At 36.3% G+C, this 21,401-nt stretch overlaps 2 protein-coding genes across 3 annotated transcripts; both read left to right on the plus strand.

Annotated features, from left to right (window-relative positions):
- The first annotated feature begins 298 nt into the window (after positions 1 to 298).
- LOC131033687 (disease resistance protein Roq1) lies at positions 299 to 4,103 on the plus strand. 2 transcript variants are annotated; one of them, XM_059220732.1, is made up of 5 exons: positions 299 to 898; positions 1,028 to 2,099; positions 2,237 to 2,500; positions 2,625 to 3,402; positions 3,517 to 3,730. In XM_059220732.1, exons 1-5 carry the CDS (start codon positions 381 to 383, stop codon positions 3,585 to 3,587), a joined length of 2,703 nt encoding a protein of 900 aa, XP_059076715.1. In that variant the 5' UTR covers positions 299 to 380; the 3' UTR covers positions 3,588 to 3,730. The 2 variants fall into 2 exon arrangements, with proteins under 2 accessions (XP_059076715.1, XP_059076714.1); XM_059220731.1 differs by having other exon boundaries at positions 303 to 898; positions 2,625 to 3,320; positions 3,517 to 4,103.
- A 5,199-nt stretch (positions 4,104 to 9,302) lies between these two features.
- LOC131033685 (disease resistance protein Roq1-like) lies at positions 9,303 to 13,107 on the plus strand. The gene is made up of 5 exons (XM_057964963.2): positions 9,303 to 9,926; positions 10,053 to 11,130; positions 11,240 to 11,503; positions 11,615 to 12,310; positions 12,538 to 13,107. The coding sequence occupies exons 1-5, from the start codon at positions 9,409 to 9,411 to the stop codon at positions 13,003 to 13,005; spliced, it is 3,024 nt and encodes a 1,007-aa protein (XP_057820946.2). The 5' UTR covers positions 9,303 to 9,408; the 3' UTR covers positions 13,006 to 13,107.
- The last annotated feature ends 8,294 nt before the right edge of the window (positions 13,108 to 21,401 follow it).

Raw genomic sequence — 21,401 nt, forward strand, 5'->3', positions numbered from 1 at the left:
CGTAAAGAACAACATACATATGAAAATTTCACCACCAGGGCACTGAAGAAGTTTTTAAGGGAAAAGAAGAAAAAGCAGGGCACTGAAGAAGTTTTTAAGGGAAAAGAAGAAAAAGCAGGGCACTGAAAAAGTTTTTAAGGGAAAAGAAGAAAAGGCAGGGCAAGTTGAATAGAAAAGACCCTACTTAATGGATGAAGTATTTTATTTTATTAAAAGCGAAGATGCTGCCGTGACGCACGTGTCACTTCTCACTTGGAAAAAAATGTAAAGGTGCACTATATTTTTGTTAGTGGGATACAGCTGGTTTTATTTTAAATTTTACGAAGGACAACTTCATCAAATCCGGTCGGTCCCTCTCTGCAATTCAGGTCTGTGCATTCATGGCTTCCTCCTCCTCAACCCAAGAAATTGTAGAATATGAAGAGCAAAGGGAAAGATCTGCTGCATCTCAAAAATTATATGATGCGTTCATCAGCCACCGTGGCCCTGATGTAAAAGATACCCTCGCTAAACAGCTTTATAAACTTCTTCAGGAAAGAGGGTGCAGGGCATTTCTAGATCGTGAAGAGATAGAAGGGGGAGACTCTATCCCCTTCGCCATTAACAATGGCATATGCTCATCTGTTGTGCAAATTGCTATTTTTTCCAAAAGATATGCGGAGTCAAAGTGGTGTTTAGATGAGCTGGTTCTTATGTTAGCACAAACTGATGCCCTGTTTATTCCTGTGTTCTACGAAGTGAATCCTTGGGAGCTTCGGCACACGGAGAAAGGAGCGTATACAGCGGCATTTTCTGATTATCGAAGAAAAGAAAGATACCTCGACAAGCTCGATGAATGGAAAAGCGCCCTTGAATTTGCTGCAGACATATCTGGTTATGAACTTAGCGAGCATAAAGAGTAAGCTTACTGCTATCTTCTTTGTATTCATTGCAATTCATCATATTTTCCCTTTTTTCCCCAGTACATGACCTTCATTTTTACCCTAGTCGAATGGCTTTCTAAAGAGATTCTCGGTTTGGCTTCCAGCAATTTGTGTGAAAAAATTGTATCCCGTGTGCTGCAAGAAATGGAAAAGAGAATACCATTGCATGTTGCGAAATATCCTGTTCGACTTTCTGAACTAGTCCAAGATTTTGAAAGGTCCTGTTTAAAGACTGTGAGGGACAGGGTCACGATGGTAGGGATCTTTGGACTGGGAGGGTCTGGAAAAACTACACTGGCAAAAGAATTGTTTAACAGAAAGCGTTCAAGCTACAATGCATCTTGTTTTCTTTCTGACGTGAGAGAATCACATACCACTCAAAATTTGAATTCCTTGCAAAGCCAGCTCTTCAAAGATCTCTTCAACGAAAATCGAGTATTTAGAAATGTGGATGAAGGAATAGGACAGCTGAAACATCGTCTGGGAAGGGCAAGGCATTTGCATTTCTTTATAGTCCTCGATGATATCGATCATCGAGACCAGTTAGATGCCCTGTTACCTGAAGCTATGCTAAGCTCTGGTAGCCTGGCAATGATTACAACCCGTGACCAAGGTCTGTTAACGGGAGCAGATATCCGTTATAAGATGAAGGAAATGAACAGAGATCATGCTGAAGAGCTCTTTTGTAGCCATGCTTTCCGTGGACGGGATGCACCCATTGCCTATAAGAAATTGGTTGAAAGCTTTGTGAAATTCTGTGGAGGTTTACCCCTCTCACTCAAAGTTTTGGGCGCCCATGTTTATGGTAGGGATGCGTATTACTGGGAGTTACAATTGGAAAAGGTTAAGGACACCCAGCCTAAGGATATAATGCAAAGGCTTAAAATCAGCTTTGATGGTCTGGACAGTCTGGAACAACAGATATTCATGGATATTGCCTGTTTATTCAATAAGAAAGAAATGGATAATATTATAAAAATAGCTACATCAATCTGGAACGGGTCCCGTTGGTTTGCTGAACATGCAGTTCAAACCCTGCAAGATAAATGTCTAGTTGAAGTCACGGTCAAGCACCGGCATTTTCAAATGCACGATCACCTCCGCGATCTGGGAAGACAAATTGCAGATGACTTGGGCCCTCCTCGGCTGTGGAGACCAGACATTCTTAGATCTATGGTGTGCTGCCGCTTTACATTCTTTAAAGTTTAAACTAAAATTATACAAAGCTTTTGAAAATAATCTTTCGATTTATGAGTTTTTATGTTATCTTTTCCAGCCACCCACAAATTTAACCCTGATCCTTTTATATGTAGGAAGCAAAGGGATTTAAACAAACCCTAGTGGAAACAAAGGGGAGGTGTCTTCATTCGTTTAAGGACTCGTTCCTCCAAACGAATATTTGTTACTTTGTAGGTAGTTCAAATGATTCTGCTGAAACTGAACTTCTGTTGCTTCATTTTGGCAAAATAAAAATCATTCCATCATGGATTCCTGTACAAAAGTTGCTCTGTTTATCTGTTTCCAACACAGAAGAACTGTGGAGCACTTTTCAGCAGCAGCTGCAGATCAATACCCAGGTATTTCGTTTTTCTTTGCTGGCAATAAAGTATCCCTTCCTATACATTTCAGAATACTGGTTTGGTGAAGATTGTTTACTACTGAGAATTGGTTCATTTTTTGAGATTAAATTGTGAATGACAGGCCAGTTTCCGGTTGAGAATCCTGCATATTAATTGTTCTCCCTCGTTGCAAAATCTTCCAGATTTAATGGAAAAGTTAAGTCAGTTGGAAGAATTACGTATAATCAGATCCTTGGCAAAGACTGATATAACATCCTTCATACAATCACTTAAGCAACTTAGTAATCTAAGATCATTGCAGTTGTCGGAGGGCGGTGGCTTCTTCAATGGGAATTTGATTCTGACCAAAGGTGGAGATTCAACTAATCTTGAGGCCTCTACAAGCAGCCGGATGAAAAGCCTTGAAACCATAAAAATTCGCAGATTAGATCAGATGTCAATGTTGCTAATCAGTGGAAACATTTGTCCCCGACTTCGATTATTGGAAGTTTTAGCAATGAGGAATCTAAATGAAATGGACTTACAGCAGCTAGAGAGACTGGATAGTCTTATAATGAAGCACTGTCCCAAAGTGGAAACAATAGCAGGGTTGTCTTCTCTAACAGGGCTTCGAGTGCTGTACACCATGGAATGTGAAAGGTTGAGATCATTGCCGAACCTTGCACATCTATGTTACCTGGAGCGGATTACGATTGTTGAATGTTATCAGCTGCAGAGTGTACAAGGTGTGGAAGAGTTACAAGGATTGAAAAGTCTGGAAATTGGAGTGGGTGACTCTGGAGATGCCAGTGTATTGAATTGCATTTATGGTCTGAAGGTACTACCTAGTAACCTTTTCTCAACGGGAAGACTCCATTTTGAGGGGAAAGCAACACTAGTCATTGTGAAAAGTGAATCCGGTGATTTTTTCTTTAGGGTTTGGGTGTTTTAATTTTTTAATGTATCATGCATTTCTAATACTTCTAACAGTTATTTAATGCTTGAGCCTGTTTCTGACATTTTTAATGTTTCAGAGGCTGCCGTCAGAGCATATCATTTTGAGAGGGAAGCCAGTAGAGAGAGCATCGTCCAGATTAAATGTTAATTTGTTTTCTGGGGTAATTGGCGCGCAAGCAGTTGGTGAGATGAAGAGAGGAGAGTATAAGCTGGAGATGAGAAGTTCATCAAGTGCAATTACCATGTATATTTTGCTTGTAAAGTCTAACGGTGCTTACATAGAACTTGAATCTGCAGTCAGACATGTGCACTTTTTGCCACCTGTAGGCGAGTGGATGATTACAGTTTTAGTAACCCCGCACGATAGCCATGGTAGCCTGAATCGTGCCACAATACATGAAGGGTTTACGGGTAGAGTGAATGCAGGGGAAGAAGAGAAAGCATTAACTGTATTGCAAAGGATTGTTGACCGATTATATGGACCATGTATACTACAAAGTTTGGCGGCATATGACGTGGTAAAGCGAAAGCGAAAGCGGAAGCGGTGAGAACTTTCGCGAGAACTTTCGCAGTGAGAAGTGGGACGAATTTGGCTATCTACACTACAAAAGCCTTTGTGATTCTCTTCTTTATTCAATAAAAAATATATCTCATCACTATTTTATGGATTGTTTTTCATATTCACAGGAATTTTCATCTCTTTTGTGGTCATTTGGCTTTAGAATATATGTATGTTAGGTTATTTAGGGGAAAGGATCTAGTAGTTGAGTGCTTTCCAATTCTTGTGATAGAAGTTGTTGATTTAATACCCCAATACTTGCTGATTTAATGTCCAACCTTTGTATAACATTGCACCAATAGTTGTATGATAAGTACCAATAATTGAATGAAATATATCATTTGTTGTGAAAAGTAACCAATCATCTGATGCCACATCAGCTGCACAAGTATTGGGTCCCTTTTGCACACCTATTGGTCTCACTTTTTTTTTGGGCTGTTTTGGACACCTTGGCAAAAAGCATGCTGATGTGGCATCATATTTGATGATGTGGCCCAGAAACCTTAGTTATAAGTAGGGGACTTGCCAAGTAAGCTATTGTAAAAAAATCAGAGTGATTTGAAATTTCCACATAAGATTTTGAGAAGCGCGAAGTTAGGGTGTGCAACTACTGGGTCCTTTCCCCCAGATTGATTAATTAAATATGGTTAAGAATTGACATTAGAATAATTAATTTATGTTATTTAGGAAAGTAAATAAAATATAAGTTAATTTAGGAAAGTAAATAGAATATAAGTGTATTTAACTCCATAATTGTTAAATGTTCAAGTAGTGATCTAGATGTTATATATCATATGCCTTAATATTTGAAACATGGTATCTTAAGATCATTAATCTTATAATCAAAATTTATTAATTTGATTATGTAGGGTCAAAGTTAGTTTGCAACTTGCACTTAAATAATATCAAAATTTTATTACCTTTTTTAATTTTTTTAATTTTTTTAATTTTTTTAATTTTTATTGATCTAAATTCTATTACTTGATTTGTTGGATACCTTTTGCTTCTTTTACTCCTTCTAAATATCAAATGTTATTTGGTTTATAGGGGAGTCACACTCTAGTTGTGTGTGCTTAAGTAAAAGGTGAAAAAGCTCAAAGTTAAAATACATTATCAAATGGAGATAAATGATAGAGAAAGAACTACAATATCATCCAAATAAGAACCATAGCTTAATAGAACAATATTCACCATAATGTCTCATAGGTAGAGGTATAGAGTTAAGGTGGGAGGGATAGAATGAGAGAGGAGATAGAGAGTAGAGAGGGTGTGGGGGAGAAATAGAGAGGAAACAGAGAGAGGTAAGTAGTTAAAGGGGGAGGAGGGAGAGAGGGGAGAGAATGAGTAAGCAAGAGGTAGGTAGAGGCACATAGAGGTAAGGGAATGAGTAAGAAAGAGGTAGGTAGAGACATATATGTATGGTGGGTGGCACAGAGAGGTAGGTAGAGAGAGGGGGAGAGGGGAGATAAAGAGAAGTATAGAGGGAAGGGGGAAGTAAGGAGAGGTAGAGAGGAGACAATGAGAGAGATAAGTAGGTACAAAGAGAGAGGAAGGGTGCGAGGGTTAGAAGGAGAGGTAGGTAGATAGAGATAAGTAGAGAGGGAAGGAGGGAGGGATAGGTATGCAGAGAGAAGAGAGATAGGGGGATCAAAGGGAGTAGGTAGAGGGGGAGAGGGGAGATGGAGAGAAGTAGACAAAGAGAGGGTGGGAGGGATAGAATGAGAGAAAGGGTGAGAGGCATGGATAGATATATAGGTAGAGAGAGAGGGAGAAGAGAGATGGAAGCAAAGAGAGGAGGGAGGGACAAAGAGGTGTGTGTGTGTGTGTGTGTATACACCCTTCAACCCTCTCTCTAGATATATTTAAAAAGAGAGAGTCAAAGGAGGTAGGTAGAGAGGGAGAAGGGAGATAGAGAGAAGTGATAGAAAAAGGGTGGGAGGGATAGAGAGAGAGAAAGGGTGAGATGTATGAATGGATATATGTAGGTAGAGAGGGAGGGAGAGGGGAGATAGAAGTGGAGAGAGAAATGAGGGACAAAGAGCTGTTTATATATATATACACACACACACAAAGAGAGAGAGTTTGGGGGAGGGAGAGAGAGAAAGAGGGAAAGGTGAGGGAGAACTTGATCGTTTTCCTTCACAAAAATATGAACATGTTATAGCACAATAGCATTATAATGTGCTTGTGTTATGTGAATGCCTAAGGTAGATAATAACAAGTACATTATAAGTGTGCTTGCATCATTGTTTGCTTGGGAATTTAAACCCTTAGAGCTGGAATTACCTTGGGCATTAGATATACATTTGAATGCTCATATGTGTTTTCTCAAATTGTAAAAAAATTAACACAATCTTGAGCATGATATTCATCAAGTTTGCACATGTTTCAATGTCATGTAAAAAAAGTGACATAGTAATGTTGAGTTCTCTCTTATCTTGCTAACCATGTAATTTTTTTATGCTTCAATTACATTAAGGTTTTTATTTTTTAATTTCATTTGCTAGTGTCTCCATTTTTCATCAAAAAATTGTGTACAATACTTTTTGGTCTCATTTCTTATTTGTTTATCAAAATTTGGAAAAAACTTACATTTTTTGAAACTAGACTCTATTATACAGACAACAAAATTTATATGTTTTCAAAACAATTGGGGCATAGCACACTTAATTTCGTATTTTTCAAAATGTGTCCACTTTGAAAACTAGTAAAAAATCATATATTCATTAAAAAATCAGGCAAAAACTACATGGTGTTAGCTAATTTCTCACTAAAGTGATTTTTGAAAAGGGAGGTCAAACCAAAGGCTATGTTATGTTTTTATGATAGAAACATGAGCACTTTTTGTGGCCTCCTATTTGAACCCTTTAATCTCCATCATTTTAAAAAATATATTAGTTTATAAAGTAGATTTGAAGCAATATGACTATTCTTCTTGTTGCATCTTCAAATTTTGAATGTAATTATTTTTAATTTCTCATTCAAGATCAGTCTTTCCTGATTTCAGAAAAAAAAATTGCCACTTAAGACCCCCTTTTGGTTCCCCATTTCCATGCACATATCTGCACATGATGTGGTAAAACAAGTGTGATTAATTTGGCAATCTATTGTTGAAATAACGAACTTCAGTAGACAAAGATTAGTTGATTGTAAGGAACAACCACTCTCACAAAGAGATTCTCCACAACACAATGTTCTTAGCAACTCTATTCACAAGATTCATAGGGATTTGAAAGATTTGACTTTTAAACATTAGTTTTAGCTATAGAGCCTTTGATACCACATCTACAATATAAGTGTGTAATAGTAATAGAAACCAGAGATTAGAAAATCACCCAAAACTCGCCAAACTCGGCGAGTCCGAGTTCAAGACATGCTTGCCGAGTCTCTAGAGCTCGGACTCGGGCTCGACCGAGTCTGGCGAGCAAAATCACTAGACTCATCGAGTTGGCAAGTTTGGCATAAACTCACCAAACTCGGCGAGTCTTGTGCCTGGGACTCGGCCGGCAGCAAGGCCCAAAAAAGGCCAAAAAAAATACATTTTTTAAAGTTTTTAAAAAATGAATAATCTCGTCTTTGTTCATTACAACCTCTGCTTGAGAATGAGAAAAATTAGGGTTACAACATGTCAGCCAATAGAAAAATAACACCTGATGCCTTTACTAAATAATAAAAGTCTTTGACTCCGCAAGGGGCGATGCCCCTTGACCCCACATTGAGGGCACTGCCCCCAAACCCTCGTTGAAAAATATGGGGGGAAATTGCATCGATAGAAGTAGGGAAAATTTAACCTCCGAGTTTGACACTGATTGGATCGACCAGGTAGATATAGAGGTTGAGGCTGTAGCCATGGCAGAGGAGGAGCAGAGAGCACGAGTAGAGACAGGAGATACTGATAGTGACACAGATGTTCCTGATGTTGGTGAGCATGGCATGGTGTCACGGGGAGCGACTATGGTTGCTGAATCATCCAGGACCTACCTTAAATGCCTTCGTAGGGGGTTAGGGTGAGAGGGTGCACGCTCCTCTGAGCCATAGGCTTGTAGTTGTATTTACCTTTGGTATTTGTGTGGAACATTTGATGATGATCATATGATGACATGGATTTTTTATTCCATGAGTTTTGTAATAATGTATACATTTGACAATATTTATATAGTTATGTTTGTTATTTCCTTCAGCTACAATTTGTGTTTATGCTAATGTGATTGATGTATACTTGTGTATGTAACCAAATGAGCCGAGTTTGATGATGTTATTGTGTCTTTAAGACATATTCAATAAAGGGTGCATGAAACAAGTTTTAAATCTTTAAAAATCTCTAAATTTCTTGAGTTTTTCACTTTCCCGAGTCCAGCCAAGTTTGAAGCTGAGTTTGACTCCGAGTCTTGAGTCCGAGTCTGATTCGGCCTTGCCGAGTCCGAGTCCCGTTTCTTTGATAGAAACAATGATTGAACATGTACATTTTAAGTACAAAATATTAGTCGAAACAACAAGAAATGGTAGTTGTCGAATGGCCACAACATTTTATATTGGTTAAAAGAAACTTATAGACTCTTTTACCACTTGTGCTCATTGAGACTTGGCCTCTTCTAATTTCTATAATAATTTAGTTTATTCGACCTCTATATTTACTATTGCTCATTGAATCTATTTCGTATGTAAAATATCTCTTTACTAACCTACTTGGGCCATGCTTCCACCCTTAGCTTGACTTGGTTTCTTCTTTAGAGCAAAAATCTCCCACCTAGTTTCTATGCTTCACCTACTTGGACTATGCTTCCACCCTTGCTTCCATTGTGTTTTGGAATTTATTTAATTATTCTTTAGACCGCTTATTTTCTTGTGCTACTTTTTACTAACTATGATCTCTTGAAACTTATTATTTTATAATCTATTCTTTCTAACTCCAAATTATTTAGTCTCCCTTTCAACACCATCAACACCATCACATACAACTCTAAATATCATGAATAGCTAGGTCAGAAAAAATAGAACGACCTAGAGGATTTGGGTTTGCTTTTTGAGTCAAAAAATAAAAGGTTATAATCAAAAAATAAAAGGTTATAATCTCATCACACTAAATGGAAACAATTACGAAAGTGTGAAATGGAAACAACTATGAGGGTGTGAATTATTCGAGATGAGATGGAAGTCTCTTAGTTCACTAGTTGCGGAGATGCACGTGTCGCTTCTGAGTTGCAAAGAAATGCAAAGGGCACAATATTCTTGTTAACAAGGGACAGCTGGTAACTCTTTTCTACGTTTTACTTGACTCACGTTTTCGACGACTCAACTAATTATCTTTACCGACAAAGTATCAGCTATTGCTGTATCCTTTCTTCAAATCCGGGCCACTCACTCTGCTTTAGAAAGTTTCAGACATTTTGCACTTCTGGTCTTTGCATTCATGGCTTCCTCCTCCTTTCCCCAAGAAATTGTAGGATATAAAGAGAAAAGGGAAAGATCTGCTGCATCTCAAAAACTATATGACGCGTTCATCAGTCACCGAGGCCCTGATGTAAAAGATACCCTGGCTCAACAGCTTTATACACTTCTTCAGGAAAGAGGGTGCAGGGCATTTCTAGATCGTGAAGAGATAGAAGGGGGAGATTCTATTCCTTTCGCCATTAGGAATGGCATATGCTCATCTGTTGTGCAAATTGCCATTTTTTCCAAAAGATACGCTGAGTCAAAGTGGTGTTTAGATGAGCTTGTTCTTATGTTAGCACAAACTGATGCCCTGTTTATTCCTGTATTCTACGAAGTGAAACCTTGGGAGCTTCGGCACACGGAGAAAGGAGTGTATGCAGCGGCATTTTCTGATTATCGAAGAAAAGAAAGATACCTGGACAAGCTCGATGAATGGAAAAGCGCCCTTGAATCTGCTGCAGACATATCTGGTTATGAACTTAGCGAGCATAAAGGGTAAGCTTACTGTTATTTTTTTGTATCGATTACAATTCATTATGTTTCCCCTTGTTCTCCACTACATACCTTCATTTTTACCCTAGTTGAATGACTTTCTAAAGAAATTCTCGGTTTGGCTTCCAGCAATTTGTGTGAAAAAATTGTATCCCGTGTGCTGCAAGAAATGGAAAAAAGAATACCGTTACATGTTGCGAAGTATCCGGTTGGACTTGCTGAACTAGTCCAGGATTTTGAAAGTTCCTGTTTAAAGACAATGAGGGACAAGGTCACTATGGTAGGGATCTTTGGACTGGGGGGCTCTGGAAAAACCACACTGGCAAAAGAACTGTATAACAGGAAGCGTTCACGCTATAGTGCATCTTGTTTTCTCTCTGATGTAAGAGAATTGCATGCCAGTCTTGATTTGAATTCCTTGCAAAGCCAGCTCTTCAAAGATCTATTCAATGAAAATCGAGTATTTAGGAATGTGGATGAAGGAACAGGACAGCTGAAGCATCGTCTAGGAAGGGCAAGGCATTTGGATTTCCTTATAGTCCTCGATGATATCGATCATCTAGACCAGTTAGATGCCCTGTTACCTGAAGCTATGCTAAGTTCTGGTAGCCTAGTACTTATTACCACCCGCGACCAAGGTGTGTTAACAGGAGCAAATATTAATATCCGTTATAGGATGAAGGAAATGGATAGAGATCATGCCAATGAGCTCTTCTGTAGCCATGCCTTCCGTGGACTAGATCCACCTCTTGCATATAAAACATTAGTTGAAAGCTTCGTGGAATTTTGTGGAGGTTTACCCCGGTCACTCAAAGTTTTGGGTGCCCATGTTTATGGTAGGGATGAGTATTATTGGAAGTTGCAATTGGAAAAGGTTAAGACTATCCAGCCTAAGGATATAATGCAGAGTCTTAAAATCAGCTTTGATGGTCTGGACAATCATGAGAAACAGATATTTATTGATATTGCTTGTTTATTCAATAAGAAAGAAATACAGTATATTATAAGGATAGCTATATCAATTTGGAATGGATCTAGTTGGAGCGCTGAACATGCAGTTCAAACCCTGCAAGATAAGTGTCTAGTTGAAGTGACTGTCAAGCAACCGCATTTTCAAATGCACGATCACCTTCGCGATCTGGGAAGACAAATGGCAGATGAGTTGGGTCCTCCTCGACTCTGGAGACCAGACATTCTTAGATCTATGGTGTGCTTCTTATTTACATTTGTTAAATTTAAATAATAAAACACGTTTGGAAGAACATTTCACTTTTATGTGCAGCAAAGGGTTTTAACCCTGATCCTTTTATATGTAGGAAGCAAAGGGATTTAGGCAAATCCTAGCGGAAACGAAGGGCAGATGCCTCCATTCGTTTGAGGACTCGTTCCTCAAAACCAAAATTTCTTATTTTATAGGCAGCTCAAATGGCTCTGCTGAGACGGAACTTCTATGGCTTCGTGTTGGCAAATTAAAAAGCATTCCATCTTGGATTCCTGTACAAAAATTACACTGCTTATCTCTTACCAGCGTGGAAGAATTGTGGAGCACTTCTCAACAACAGTTGCAGATCAATACCCAGGTACTCTGTTTTTCTTTGCTGAAAATTAAGTTTCCCTCCTGGCAAACATACTTTTAAGAACACTAGTTTAGTGAAGAACTCATTCATTTTTTCAGATATTGTAAATGCCAGGCCAGTTTCCAGTTGAGAATCCTGAATATTTATTGTTCTCCCTCGTTGCAAAATCTTCCGGTTATAATAGAAAAGTTATATCAGTTGGAAGAATTACGTATAATCAGATCCTTGGAGAAGACTGATATAACATCCTTCGTAGAATCACTTAAGCAACTTAGTAATCTTAGATCATTGCAGTTGTCGAATGGCGGCGGTTCCTTTAGTGGGGATTTGATTCTGAGCAAAGGTAGAGATCCAACAAATTTTGAGGCTTCTACAAGCAGCCGCATGAAAAGCCTCGAAACCATAAATTTCCACAGATTAGGTAATATATCAATGCTGCCAATCAGTGGAAACATTTGTCCCAGACTTCGATCACTGGAAGTTTTAGCAATGAGGAATCTAAATGAAATGGACTTACAGAAGCTAGAGAGACTGAACAGTCTTAGAGTGGATCATTGTCTCAAATTGGAATCAATTTCAGGGTTATCTTCTCTAACAGGGCTTCGAGTGTTATACACCATGGAATGTGAAAGGTTGAGATCATTACCGAACCTTGCAAATCTATGTCACCTGGAGCGAATCGCGATTGTCGAATGTTATCAAATGCAGAGTGTACAAGCTGTGGAAGAGTTGCAGGGATTAAAGAGTTTGGAAATTGGAGCGCGCGACAAGGGAGATGCAAGTGTATTTAATTGCATTTTTGCCCTGAAGGTACCTGTAACCTTTATTAAACTGCAAGACCTGATTTTTTGAGGGGAAAGCAAAGCCCTTTTTACTGTGAAAAGTGAATTCGGTAATTTTTTATTTTGGGTTGGAGAAGAAAAAATATGTCACAATTTTTGAGTTGGGGGTTTTAAAATTTAAGAGTTTTCCGTTTCTAATATAACTACAAACATTATTTAATGTTGAGCCACCTTTTGGTATTTTAAATGTTTCAGAGGCTGCCATCAGAGCATATCATTTTGAGAGGGAAGCCAGTGGAGAGAGCATCTTCCAGATTAAATGTAAATTTGTTTTCTGAGGTGATTGGCGTCGAAGCAGTTGGTGAGATAAAGAGTGGAGAGTATAATATGTTGGAGATGAGAAGCTCATCGAGTGCAATTACTATGTATGCTTTGCTTGTAACGTCTAATGGTGGTTACATAAAAGTTGAACCCAGAGTAACCCATTTGCATTTCTTGCCATCTGGAGGCGAGTGGATGATTACAGTTTTAGTAACCCCGCATGATAGCCATGGTAGCCTAAATCGTGTGACAGTACATGAAGGGTTTAAAGCCACAGTGAATGAAGGGGAAGAAGAGAAAGCATTAACTGTATTGCAAAGGATTGTTGATCGATTATATGGACGAAGTATAGTACCAAATTTGGCGGCATATGACGTGGTAAAACGTAAGCGAAAGAGGTAGTAGTATAGGAGTGTGAGTAATTGGGCTATGTACGGTTGAAAAGCTTTTCTGATAATGCTCTTATTTTTTCAATAAAAAAATTAGCGTATTTATGTTTTCTTACCACTATTCTATGGAATTTTGAAGTCAGGTTATATCTCTTTTGTGTCTAGCCTTCAGAATATATGTAGTTTAGGTTAATTTAATAATATATTTTAGACTGATTAATTAAATGAGTATGAAAAATAGAACATGTAATTTATTTATTTTAGGAAAGTAAATAGAAGTAGCAATTGTATCTTGGTGTGCAATCAGTACGTCGAAAAGGTGTAGCAGGGCAATTAGGAAAAAAATTGGCCTATTTTTTGCATACATTTTTGTTGTCTATGACTCAATTGATAAAGAGAGATATGGGTAGAGAGGAGGAGAAGTTTCAGTGCACTTCGAATGTTTACTTCCATAGAGAGGGGAAACCAACCTGCAAGAGATGCTATAAGTTCAAATGCATCTTAGAAAATCATCTATCATCTAACATTTGTTTCTTCAATATAAAACCACCTATAATCATAGAACAACAAAAAACAACCATGAAGTCTTTCAACAACTAAAAACAAAATTGTTCATTTAACTTACAAAATACATTATCTAAAAAACAATTAGGCCATAATTGTCTCAAACCATGCATGAAAAATAGAATTCGTGGTGGAAAAATTCTAGAAGAAATTTGAATGATACCTAAAATTCCATTTACTATGTAGATCTCAACAGAAACAAAAGCATAATACAAAAATACAATGTAATGTACTAAAATGAAAAAAAAACTAAATATTTATCAAAGATCTTGAAATAAAAATATATATCCTAGTCTCCACATCTATTATATTTGCCAACAAAATACTAGATAATTAAATGAAATCTGACTGCTAGATCTCAGTTGCACTTTCTTTCCACTTGTTGGAGATTGTAATCTTGACTTCCACCTCATTCCACCTCTTTCCTATGGGTCTCATTGGGTTAATGACATCTTGTATACCTTTGGGCTTTTCCTTCTCTTATTTTGGTTTGTACCTTATACCCTTTATAGGGCCAAGACATGTTAGTAAGACTAGTCTTGTTAAGTATTAACATGTAACGTTAACATCATATCAACTCGATATATATGCCTTGACTAAGTCATTCTATCATCTTTTCATGTGTAGGAATGGCATATAAATATAGGGCATTTCTTTAACCATTTCATTTAATCCATTTTTATTTCATCATTTCAATACATAAGGGCACCCCAGTACCTTAGAAAATTAGGAGTTTCCCTCCAAAATCTTTTCATTCAATATTTTTGGCTTTAGGCCATCACCATATCCATTCTCTTCATAATCCAAAATTTCACTTCTATAATTTAAGGAACATAATTTTGTTCATGTAACCTTATCAAATTCTTAGGTACCATAATCATTCTTCCTAGCAGGAGAGTTATTATCTTTGAGAAACCCCAAATGAAGTTTGATCAATAGACCATGCTTGTCTCTGTACAATGATCATTGTTTTTGGTATGAGAGAAATTTAATCTTTTTGTGTTAACCATGTTATATCTATTTAGAACATAACAATGAGAAACTTTTGCAAAATTGCTACACAAATTTGTGTCTCAAACTATGCTAAAAGCACCAATTTTTTATAGCAGTTGCATTTATATTGGAAAATTGGTGGAGCTTGTTGTTAAACAAAAGCATTATTTTCCAACTCTTAATCTTGCAGTTTCTTTGATGATGGTTTCCAAATAAAATACATGAATTTTTAAAGGCATTCCTTGGTTTTGAGTACTTCATGAAATTGGAAGATAATCACAATTAAAAAAGAAATGCATAAGCTAAAGGTAATTTAAGAAAAAACATAGATCAAACCACGATATAAAAACTTGCAATTTAGGAACACCACAAACCAATAAGGAGTACTGAATAATCTCAAGGGAGTTAAGGTACTCGTCAGTTAGTTTACAAAATTGTAGTTCTTAAAATGCAATCTTCAACTTGACTGAAAAAACTTGAGCATTAAAATCTAGGACTGGGCAATTGAAAATGTGATAATCAAAACAAAGGACATTTAGTGGAAGGGGCAATTGAAAATGTGATAATAAAAACAAAGGACATTTAGTGGAAGACAAATCAAACCACTATAAGAACATAGTGTGTAAAACTAAAGGGAAAAAATATGGAACAATAAAGAATAATTAATAATTTCAAATTAGTTGATCTTCAAAATTGTAGTTCTTAAAGTGCAATCTGTAGCTTGACTGGAAAGATCTTAAATATAAAAAACTAGGACCACACATTTAAAAAACTGCACGAATAGAGAATTACATGTAGAGGTATGAATATGGGGGTGAGAAAATTGTGCCCCATCCATAGATTATATTTTGAACAATAATCCATTTCCTTTGTAATGAATTACATGTGTGCATGAGAAATTCCAAAAATAAATACTAGAAAACAATTGAGGACCAAAATGATGTTATCTTATACTGATTTGAATCTATTTGGTGGCAGATCAACCTCTCCATAAAATTTACTCTCAAGCTCCAAATAGTCTCCTACGTTTCCAATATATTTCTTTTGCAACATATTCTTATGTGGATTAAAATGTTAGAACAAATACAGTAAAGCAATCAATGACCAAATTGAGACACATTAACGGAGCTGGATATTATTAGAAATCAAACCCAATACACATATGATTTGAAAAAGGGAGTATTTTTTCAATAGGACCCATTAATGGAGATGGGTATTTCATTGAATATCTTGCAACAAAATTCACCGCGGAAAAGACCAACATATAAAAATACAAGAGAATAATATGATTAAAACCTTGCAAAACATTATGGGAGAATAAGATAAAAGATATTCCACCGAGATAATGAATTTGGACCATGGAAGATAGAATATTCAGAGCTTCAAAAGAAAAAGTGAAAACATCAACCATTTTTAGTTGTGATTGAGCAAGATCGAGCAACATCGAGAATATTAACTATTCAAATCTATTACAAGGAAGAAATCGGTGAGCAAGAAATAATGAAAATTCAATGGTTGGCATGATTTGGATTATCATGCTTCCTGTCTCAAAAAAATTTGCACCATTGATATTAAAGACAATTGATCCACTTCATATAGGGTAGACCTTTGGCATAAATAGAAAAGTAAATAGAAACGTGTATTTAACTTTATAATCATTAAATGTCTAAGTAATGATTTGGACTCAACTATGATGTTTTAATATTTGAAACATTTTAATTGTTTATGTGAGGTCAAGGTCATGTGTAGAACTACACATTTGTATTCACATTTAGAAACATTATCTAGTAACTAATGGAATTCTATTGGTTTATTTATTGGATGTCTTTTGTTTTTTCTATTTATTTTTAATATTAAAGGCTCCTTAGACTACAGGGTGTCGTTAAAATGCTATAATTTATTATCAAATAGAGAAACGATAGATAAAGAACTATAATATTATTGAAGCAAGAATATAACTCAATAGAACAATATTATCAATATGATGTAGAAGAGAAAAATGAAAATATGTAGATGACACTGAAAACCCATTAGTGTGCAACAACCTTTATATGAAATTAGAAATCATGAAAGACAAAATGGAAAATATGAAAAGAGGGGGAACTTAAGACCATGTATCTAATTATAGATTAACTACGATATTTTCTTCTTTATCAAACATGAAAAATCATTAAATATTTAAAAATATCGTTAAATAAATACAAGCAAAACTCCTTTGATTGAATTCTTTAATTTTGCAATAAAATAAAAATTTAAAAAATCTAATTATACCTTTTTGTTTCAAATGAATCTAACATTCTTTTTAAATAAAAGTGGGGAATCAAGAATTTTTAAAATTTTGATCATAGTTATAACTCTATTTTAAACATTTTCAAAAGTAAACAAGCTGAGGTCATATACAATGGAAAAAATCTATTTGAAATTCAAATCTAACATTAAATAGAAAGGTTACTTCCCAAAATGAATCCTTAGGAAAGGACACACATCATACACACTTTCTCGACCTAAACAAGTTCCATTTAACGACGTGACTCTCCCTTCTCTTCTAACCTACCAAATCTCCATTTCCTCCATGGAGGAAAAGAGGATTTTTTGCAGTAAAAGTGTAGAAATACAAAGTGAATGAAATAATGAGTTTAATTTTAGCTTTATATCTTTCCCCCCAAACTATCTCATTTTCTATTTATTTTATTTTACAAAATGAATGAAAAAGATAATCCAGTTCAAATTTCAATCTAGGTATTTTATTTAATGAAGTTATTGGAGCTTTGGACATTCTGTATCTTTTGTGCAAGGGACTTCCCATGTATGTTAGCCTCAATTTGGATTTGGAATTTCGACAACGAATCATAATTTGCTGCTTATAACAATAGCTAACCCAATGTTCCCATGTGGCTTCTTATGAACATTTTCTGCTTAAATTTAAGTAGCTGGAATGTTCCCATGTAAAATTCTAATTAAGGGAAAAGGATAAATTGGGATTTTTCCCTATTTTAGTGGAGCAACAGTTGCTTATTGAAAAAATAAAACTTCACTTCACCATGTTTTTTTCTCTCCTATTTATTTGCCTACAATTTTTTTTATGCATTTTATTTGTAAGAAATATTACCAATAATTTCATTTACAAAATGATTTAAGAATATTGCATAAAAATAAGAAGCAATTTTAAAGTCCGTGAGGCCACCTTCTCCACAAATTGCTCCTTAAAAATTTAAGGAGTAGCTCCTAGCCAATATAATAGAGCAAGTCCCCCTGCAGCTGCTTAGCTTATTTTGGCTAGAAGCTGCTGCTCAACTTTTTGTGCAGCAATTTGAGGAGCTGGTGACCCATGGATATTAAATTTGCTGCAGCTGCTTATTTCCAGCTCCTCCCTTTTCCTTCAGCTTATTTTCAATTATTCAGCTGCTGCTGCTCCACAAAAGTAAGAAAAGATTCTAAATTTTCCTTTTCCCATAATTAAAATATTGCACGGGAACACTTTCACTGCTTAAGCAGCTGCATGGAAACATGGGATTAGTAGCAGCATAAGGACATGCCCTAAGCCTCCATACATAATTTGCTGGCTACCCAGAGCTAAAGTTCCAAGGTTTTATCAAGATTTTTTGCTTAATTTTAGGCTACATCCAGATGAGAAGAACCTGCTACGAATGGTGGAACCATAGCAATGGAAACATGCCTTTTTCTTCACAAGTTCCCTTTCTCTTCTTCGCCAAAGTCACTCACCGTCAAATTAATTACCTAAAAATAAAATAAAAACATGGAAAACAAAAGGAGATTATGGAGCAGGCACAAAAGGCGATGCTAGTTGCACATAATAAATTTTTATCCCTTAGGCAGAGCATCACCGTTTGCACAATTGTTCTATTAATGATTAAATATTCGAATTCAAGCTTTTCTAGTGCGAAGTTTGGTGGAATGTCCATAATTTAATGTTCATCGTTATTGGGCTCAATCTTTATTTTGCATACATGTCTACGCTTCTCTGTCATGAAAGAAAAAAATTGCCAATCAAAACGGGGCTTCCATGGAGATTTACGTTTGATGACTGAAGAATTTAAATAGTCCCAAAAATATGTATCAACAAAATGGAATAAAAACTTGAACAGAACAGACAGCTTTTCTTACTCAGACAATTTAAAACACTGTATATTATTATCAAAATAGAGTGCCTTAAAACAATGCTCAATACAATGGATCCATAACATAAATAAACATAGAGATGTAAAGATCTCACTGTCATCAAAGGCAAATAACACAACAAGCTAAGAACTAAAATAAACTAAAAATAACTAATTTCTTTTCATCATAGGTAACATGCTAAACAACAAAATAGAAATTGCAGGAGAACAGTGGCTGGCAGACAGAATTAGATAGTGGCTTGCAAGCAGGACTGGAGGATTGAATGGATCAATTTCCAACATACCCACTTGATGCAGAGAGGACTCACAATAAATTTTCGAAGCATAAAAAACCGAGTCTTCGCAACTACCTTCATAAAAATGTCAGCAAGTTGTTTTGTAATCTTGATATATTGTCGAGTTCTACCTTTTTATTTTGCACTAAATCTCTTATAAAATGATATTTCAGATCAAAGTGTTTATTTCTACTATGATGCACTAGATTTTTGGTCAATTTCATGGTGCTCATATTATCACAAAATATCATTGTAAGATGAAGTTGTTGTTAACCTATTTCTTCAAGAACTTTCTTAGCCACAATGTTTGAGTTTTCAACATATTATGCCTCCATGGAAGAAAGGAAAACAATGCTTCATTTCTTTGAACTCCAAGAAATCAAACTTGAACCAAAAGAAAACCAATTACCAAAGGTAGATTTCCGATCCACACTACCTCCCAAATCAAAATCATTCAAACCAATTAGATTAAATCCTTTAGAATTTTAATAATGAATGCCAAAATTCAAAGTTCTTTTCACATACCTCAAAATTCATTTGGCGGCCTTCAAATGTAATTTAGAAGGTTTTATCATCTACCTTGAAACGAGAGAAACTACAAAAGTAATATTAGGCCTACAATGAGTAAGAAGAAACATCAAACTCCCAACAACACTTTTATAAGTTGTCAAGTCAACCTATTTAGCACCATCATCTCTACACAACACGGCTCCATGAAAAAATGGAATGGAGGCTAGTTTGAAATCAACCATATCAAACTTCTTCAACATATATCTTTGACATATTTTGTTTGACAAAAGAAAATTCCATCCTTAATTTGATAAACCTCCGTGCCTAGAAAATATTGTATAAGGCCTAAATCTAACATCTCAAATTCTTTCATCATAGAAATTTTGATTTTATCTTTCATCACATAACTACTGACCATATAAAAAAATTATCAACATATAAACTAACAATAAGAATATCATTACCTTCATGTTTATAGTTAAGGGTAGGTTCACTCTTACTTCTAGTAAAGCCATTCTCTTGAAATACTCATCAATCCTAGCATACTAAGCTCTTGGTGTTTGTTTGAGGCCATACAAGGCCCTTTTCAACTTATAGACTTGATGTTCATTTTCTTGCACCTTGTAGTGTCATAAAATTGCGACCCTTGCAATTTTCAACCACATTAGGGTCTTCACATTGGCAAATTGAATCCCCAAGCCTGATCAAAGACTCGAGACTTGCTCAATTCTGGGGAATTGCACTTTTTCTGCCCCCCACACTGCTTAAACCTGCTTCTTGTCCAGAGTTAAAGGCAGGACAAGGCGTGGCACCCCTGTCCCTGCCCTATCTTGGGGCCCCTTCTTGCAAACTATGCATTGAACTTTGCAATTTGAGCAAGAAAACCTTCCCTATGTCGGTCTATGACGAAAAATTAGCCTATTAACCCTAATTGAAGAATATATAATTTGCATTTTCCCTTCCATTGACATAAGTTGGAATGAGGTAAAATTTGCCTAAGTAAGCATTCAAGAATTCAAAACTAGTACATTTGGGGCTCAATTCGAACGACAGTTCGTCAGAATTCTGACTATAGTTCGTCGGATTGCCGACGAGCAATGCTGTCAAAAACTTGTAGTCAGACATTCTGACGGTGCTCAAAACCATCGGAATTCTGACATCATCGAAGACTATTCCAACAACGACCATGACTGTGCTTAGCCGTTGGTAAAACTAGATAAGTCATCAAAATTCCAACGAATTCGAGGTAATGTTCTGATAGTGAACATGACTGCCCATCTGGCGAGAATGTCGTCGGATATACATCATCTTCGTCAGATGTTTTGTGGGGTCTGTCGGGCTTCCGATGATGTCCAACGGCAACTAGGGCATCCGCACCATCGAGGATGTTGTATGTACGATGGCTTGAGCATCGGAATAAATTGGGTGGGCGTCAGAATTCCGATGGCCCCCTCACTGCTTATCCGATGAGGATGCTGTCGAACATATAGCTTCCTCGTCAGATGCTTGGTGGATGGAAATATTTGCACTTATTGACCAATATGATAATACTAAAGATTCATTATTCAGTATCAACCAACCAAACGACAATAAAAAACAATTTGACAATCTAAGCATGTGACGGTTCAGGGGTCAGATTCTTGGTGGATGGAAAGATTTGAACTGATTGACCAATACGATAATATTAAAGATTCCTTATTTTGTATCAACCAACCAAATGACAATAAAAATAATTTGACAATCTAATCTTTCCACTCAAAGACCAGCCTCAAAAAACCATGTATGATTGAAGAATTGTGTCCCACGTTAAGTTCTTCAATCCCATCAATAGCCATCCATAGGTGGCATACCATAAGCTAACATGGGAGGCATTCCCATTACACTCATACCTGGCTGAAATAAACCTCCCATGCCCACTCCCATGCCAG

This window comes from Cryptomeria japonica, chromosome 5, assembly GCF_030272615.1.
Source record: "Cryptomeria japonica chromosome 5, Sugi_1.0, whole genome shotgun sequence".
Taxonomy (NCBI): domain Eukaryota; kingdom Viridiplantae; phylum Streptophyta; class Pinopsida; order Cupressales; family Cupressaceae; genus Cryptomeria; species Cryptomeria japonica.

Bases quoted from the DNA above. Each gene is read 5' to 3' on its own strand.
- LOC131033687 (XM_059220731.1), top strand. From the start codon at position 381: ATGGCTTCCTCCTCCTCAACCCAAGAAATTGTAGAATATGAAGAGCAA. The intron at 899-1,027 runs GTAAGCTTACTG...TTTGGCTTCCAG, and splicing joins GAACTTAGCGAGCATAAAGA to CAATTTGTGTGAAAAAATTG. The intron at 3,321-3,516 runs GTACTACCTAGT...TTAATGTTTCAG, and splicing joins ATTGCATTTATGGTCTGAAG to AGGCTGCCGTCAGAGCATAT.
- LOC131033685 (XM_057964963.2), top strand. From the start codon at position 9,409: ATGGCTTCCTCCTCCTTTCCCCAAGAAATTGTAGGATATAAAGAGAAA. The intron at 9,927-10,052 runs GTAAGCTTACTG...TTTGGCTTCCAG, and splicing joins GAACTTAGCGAGCATAAAGG to CAATTTGTGTGAAAAAATTG. The intron at 11,504-11,614 runs GTACTCTGTTTT...TGTAAATGCCAG, and splicing joins AGTTGCAGATCAATACCCAG to GCCAGTTTCCAGTTGAGAAT.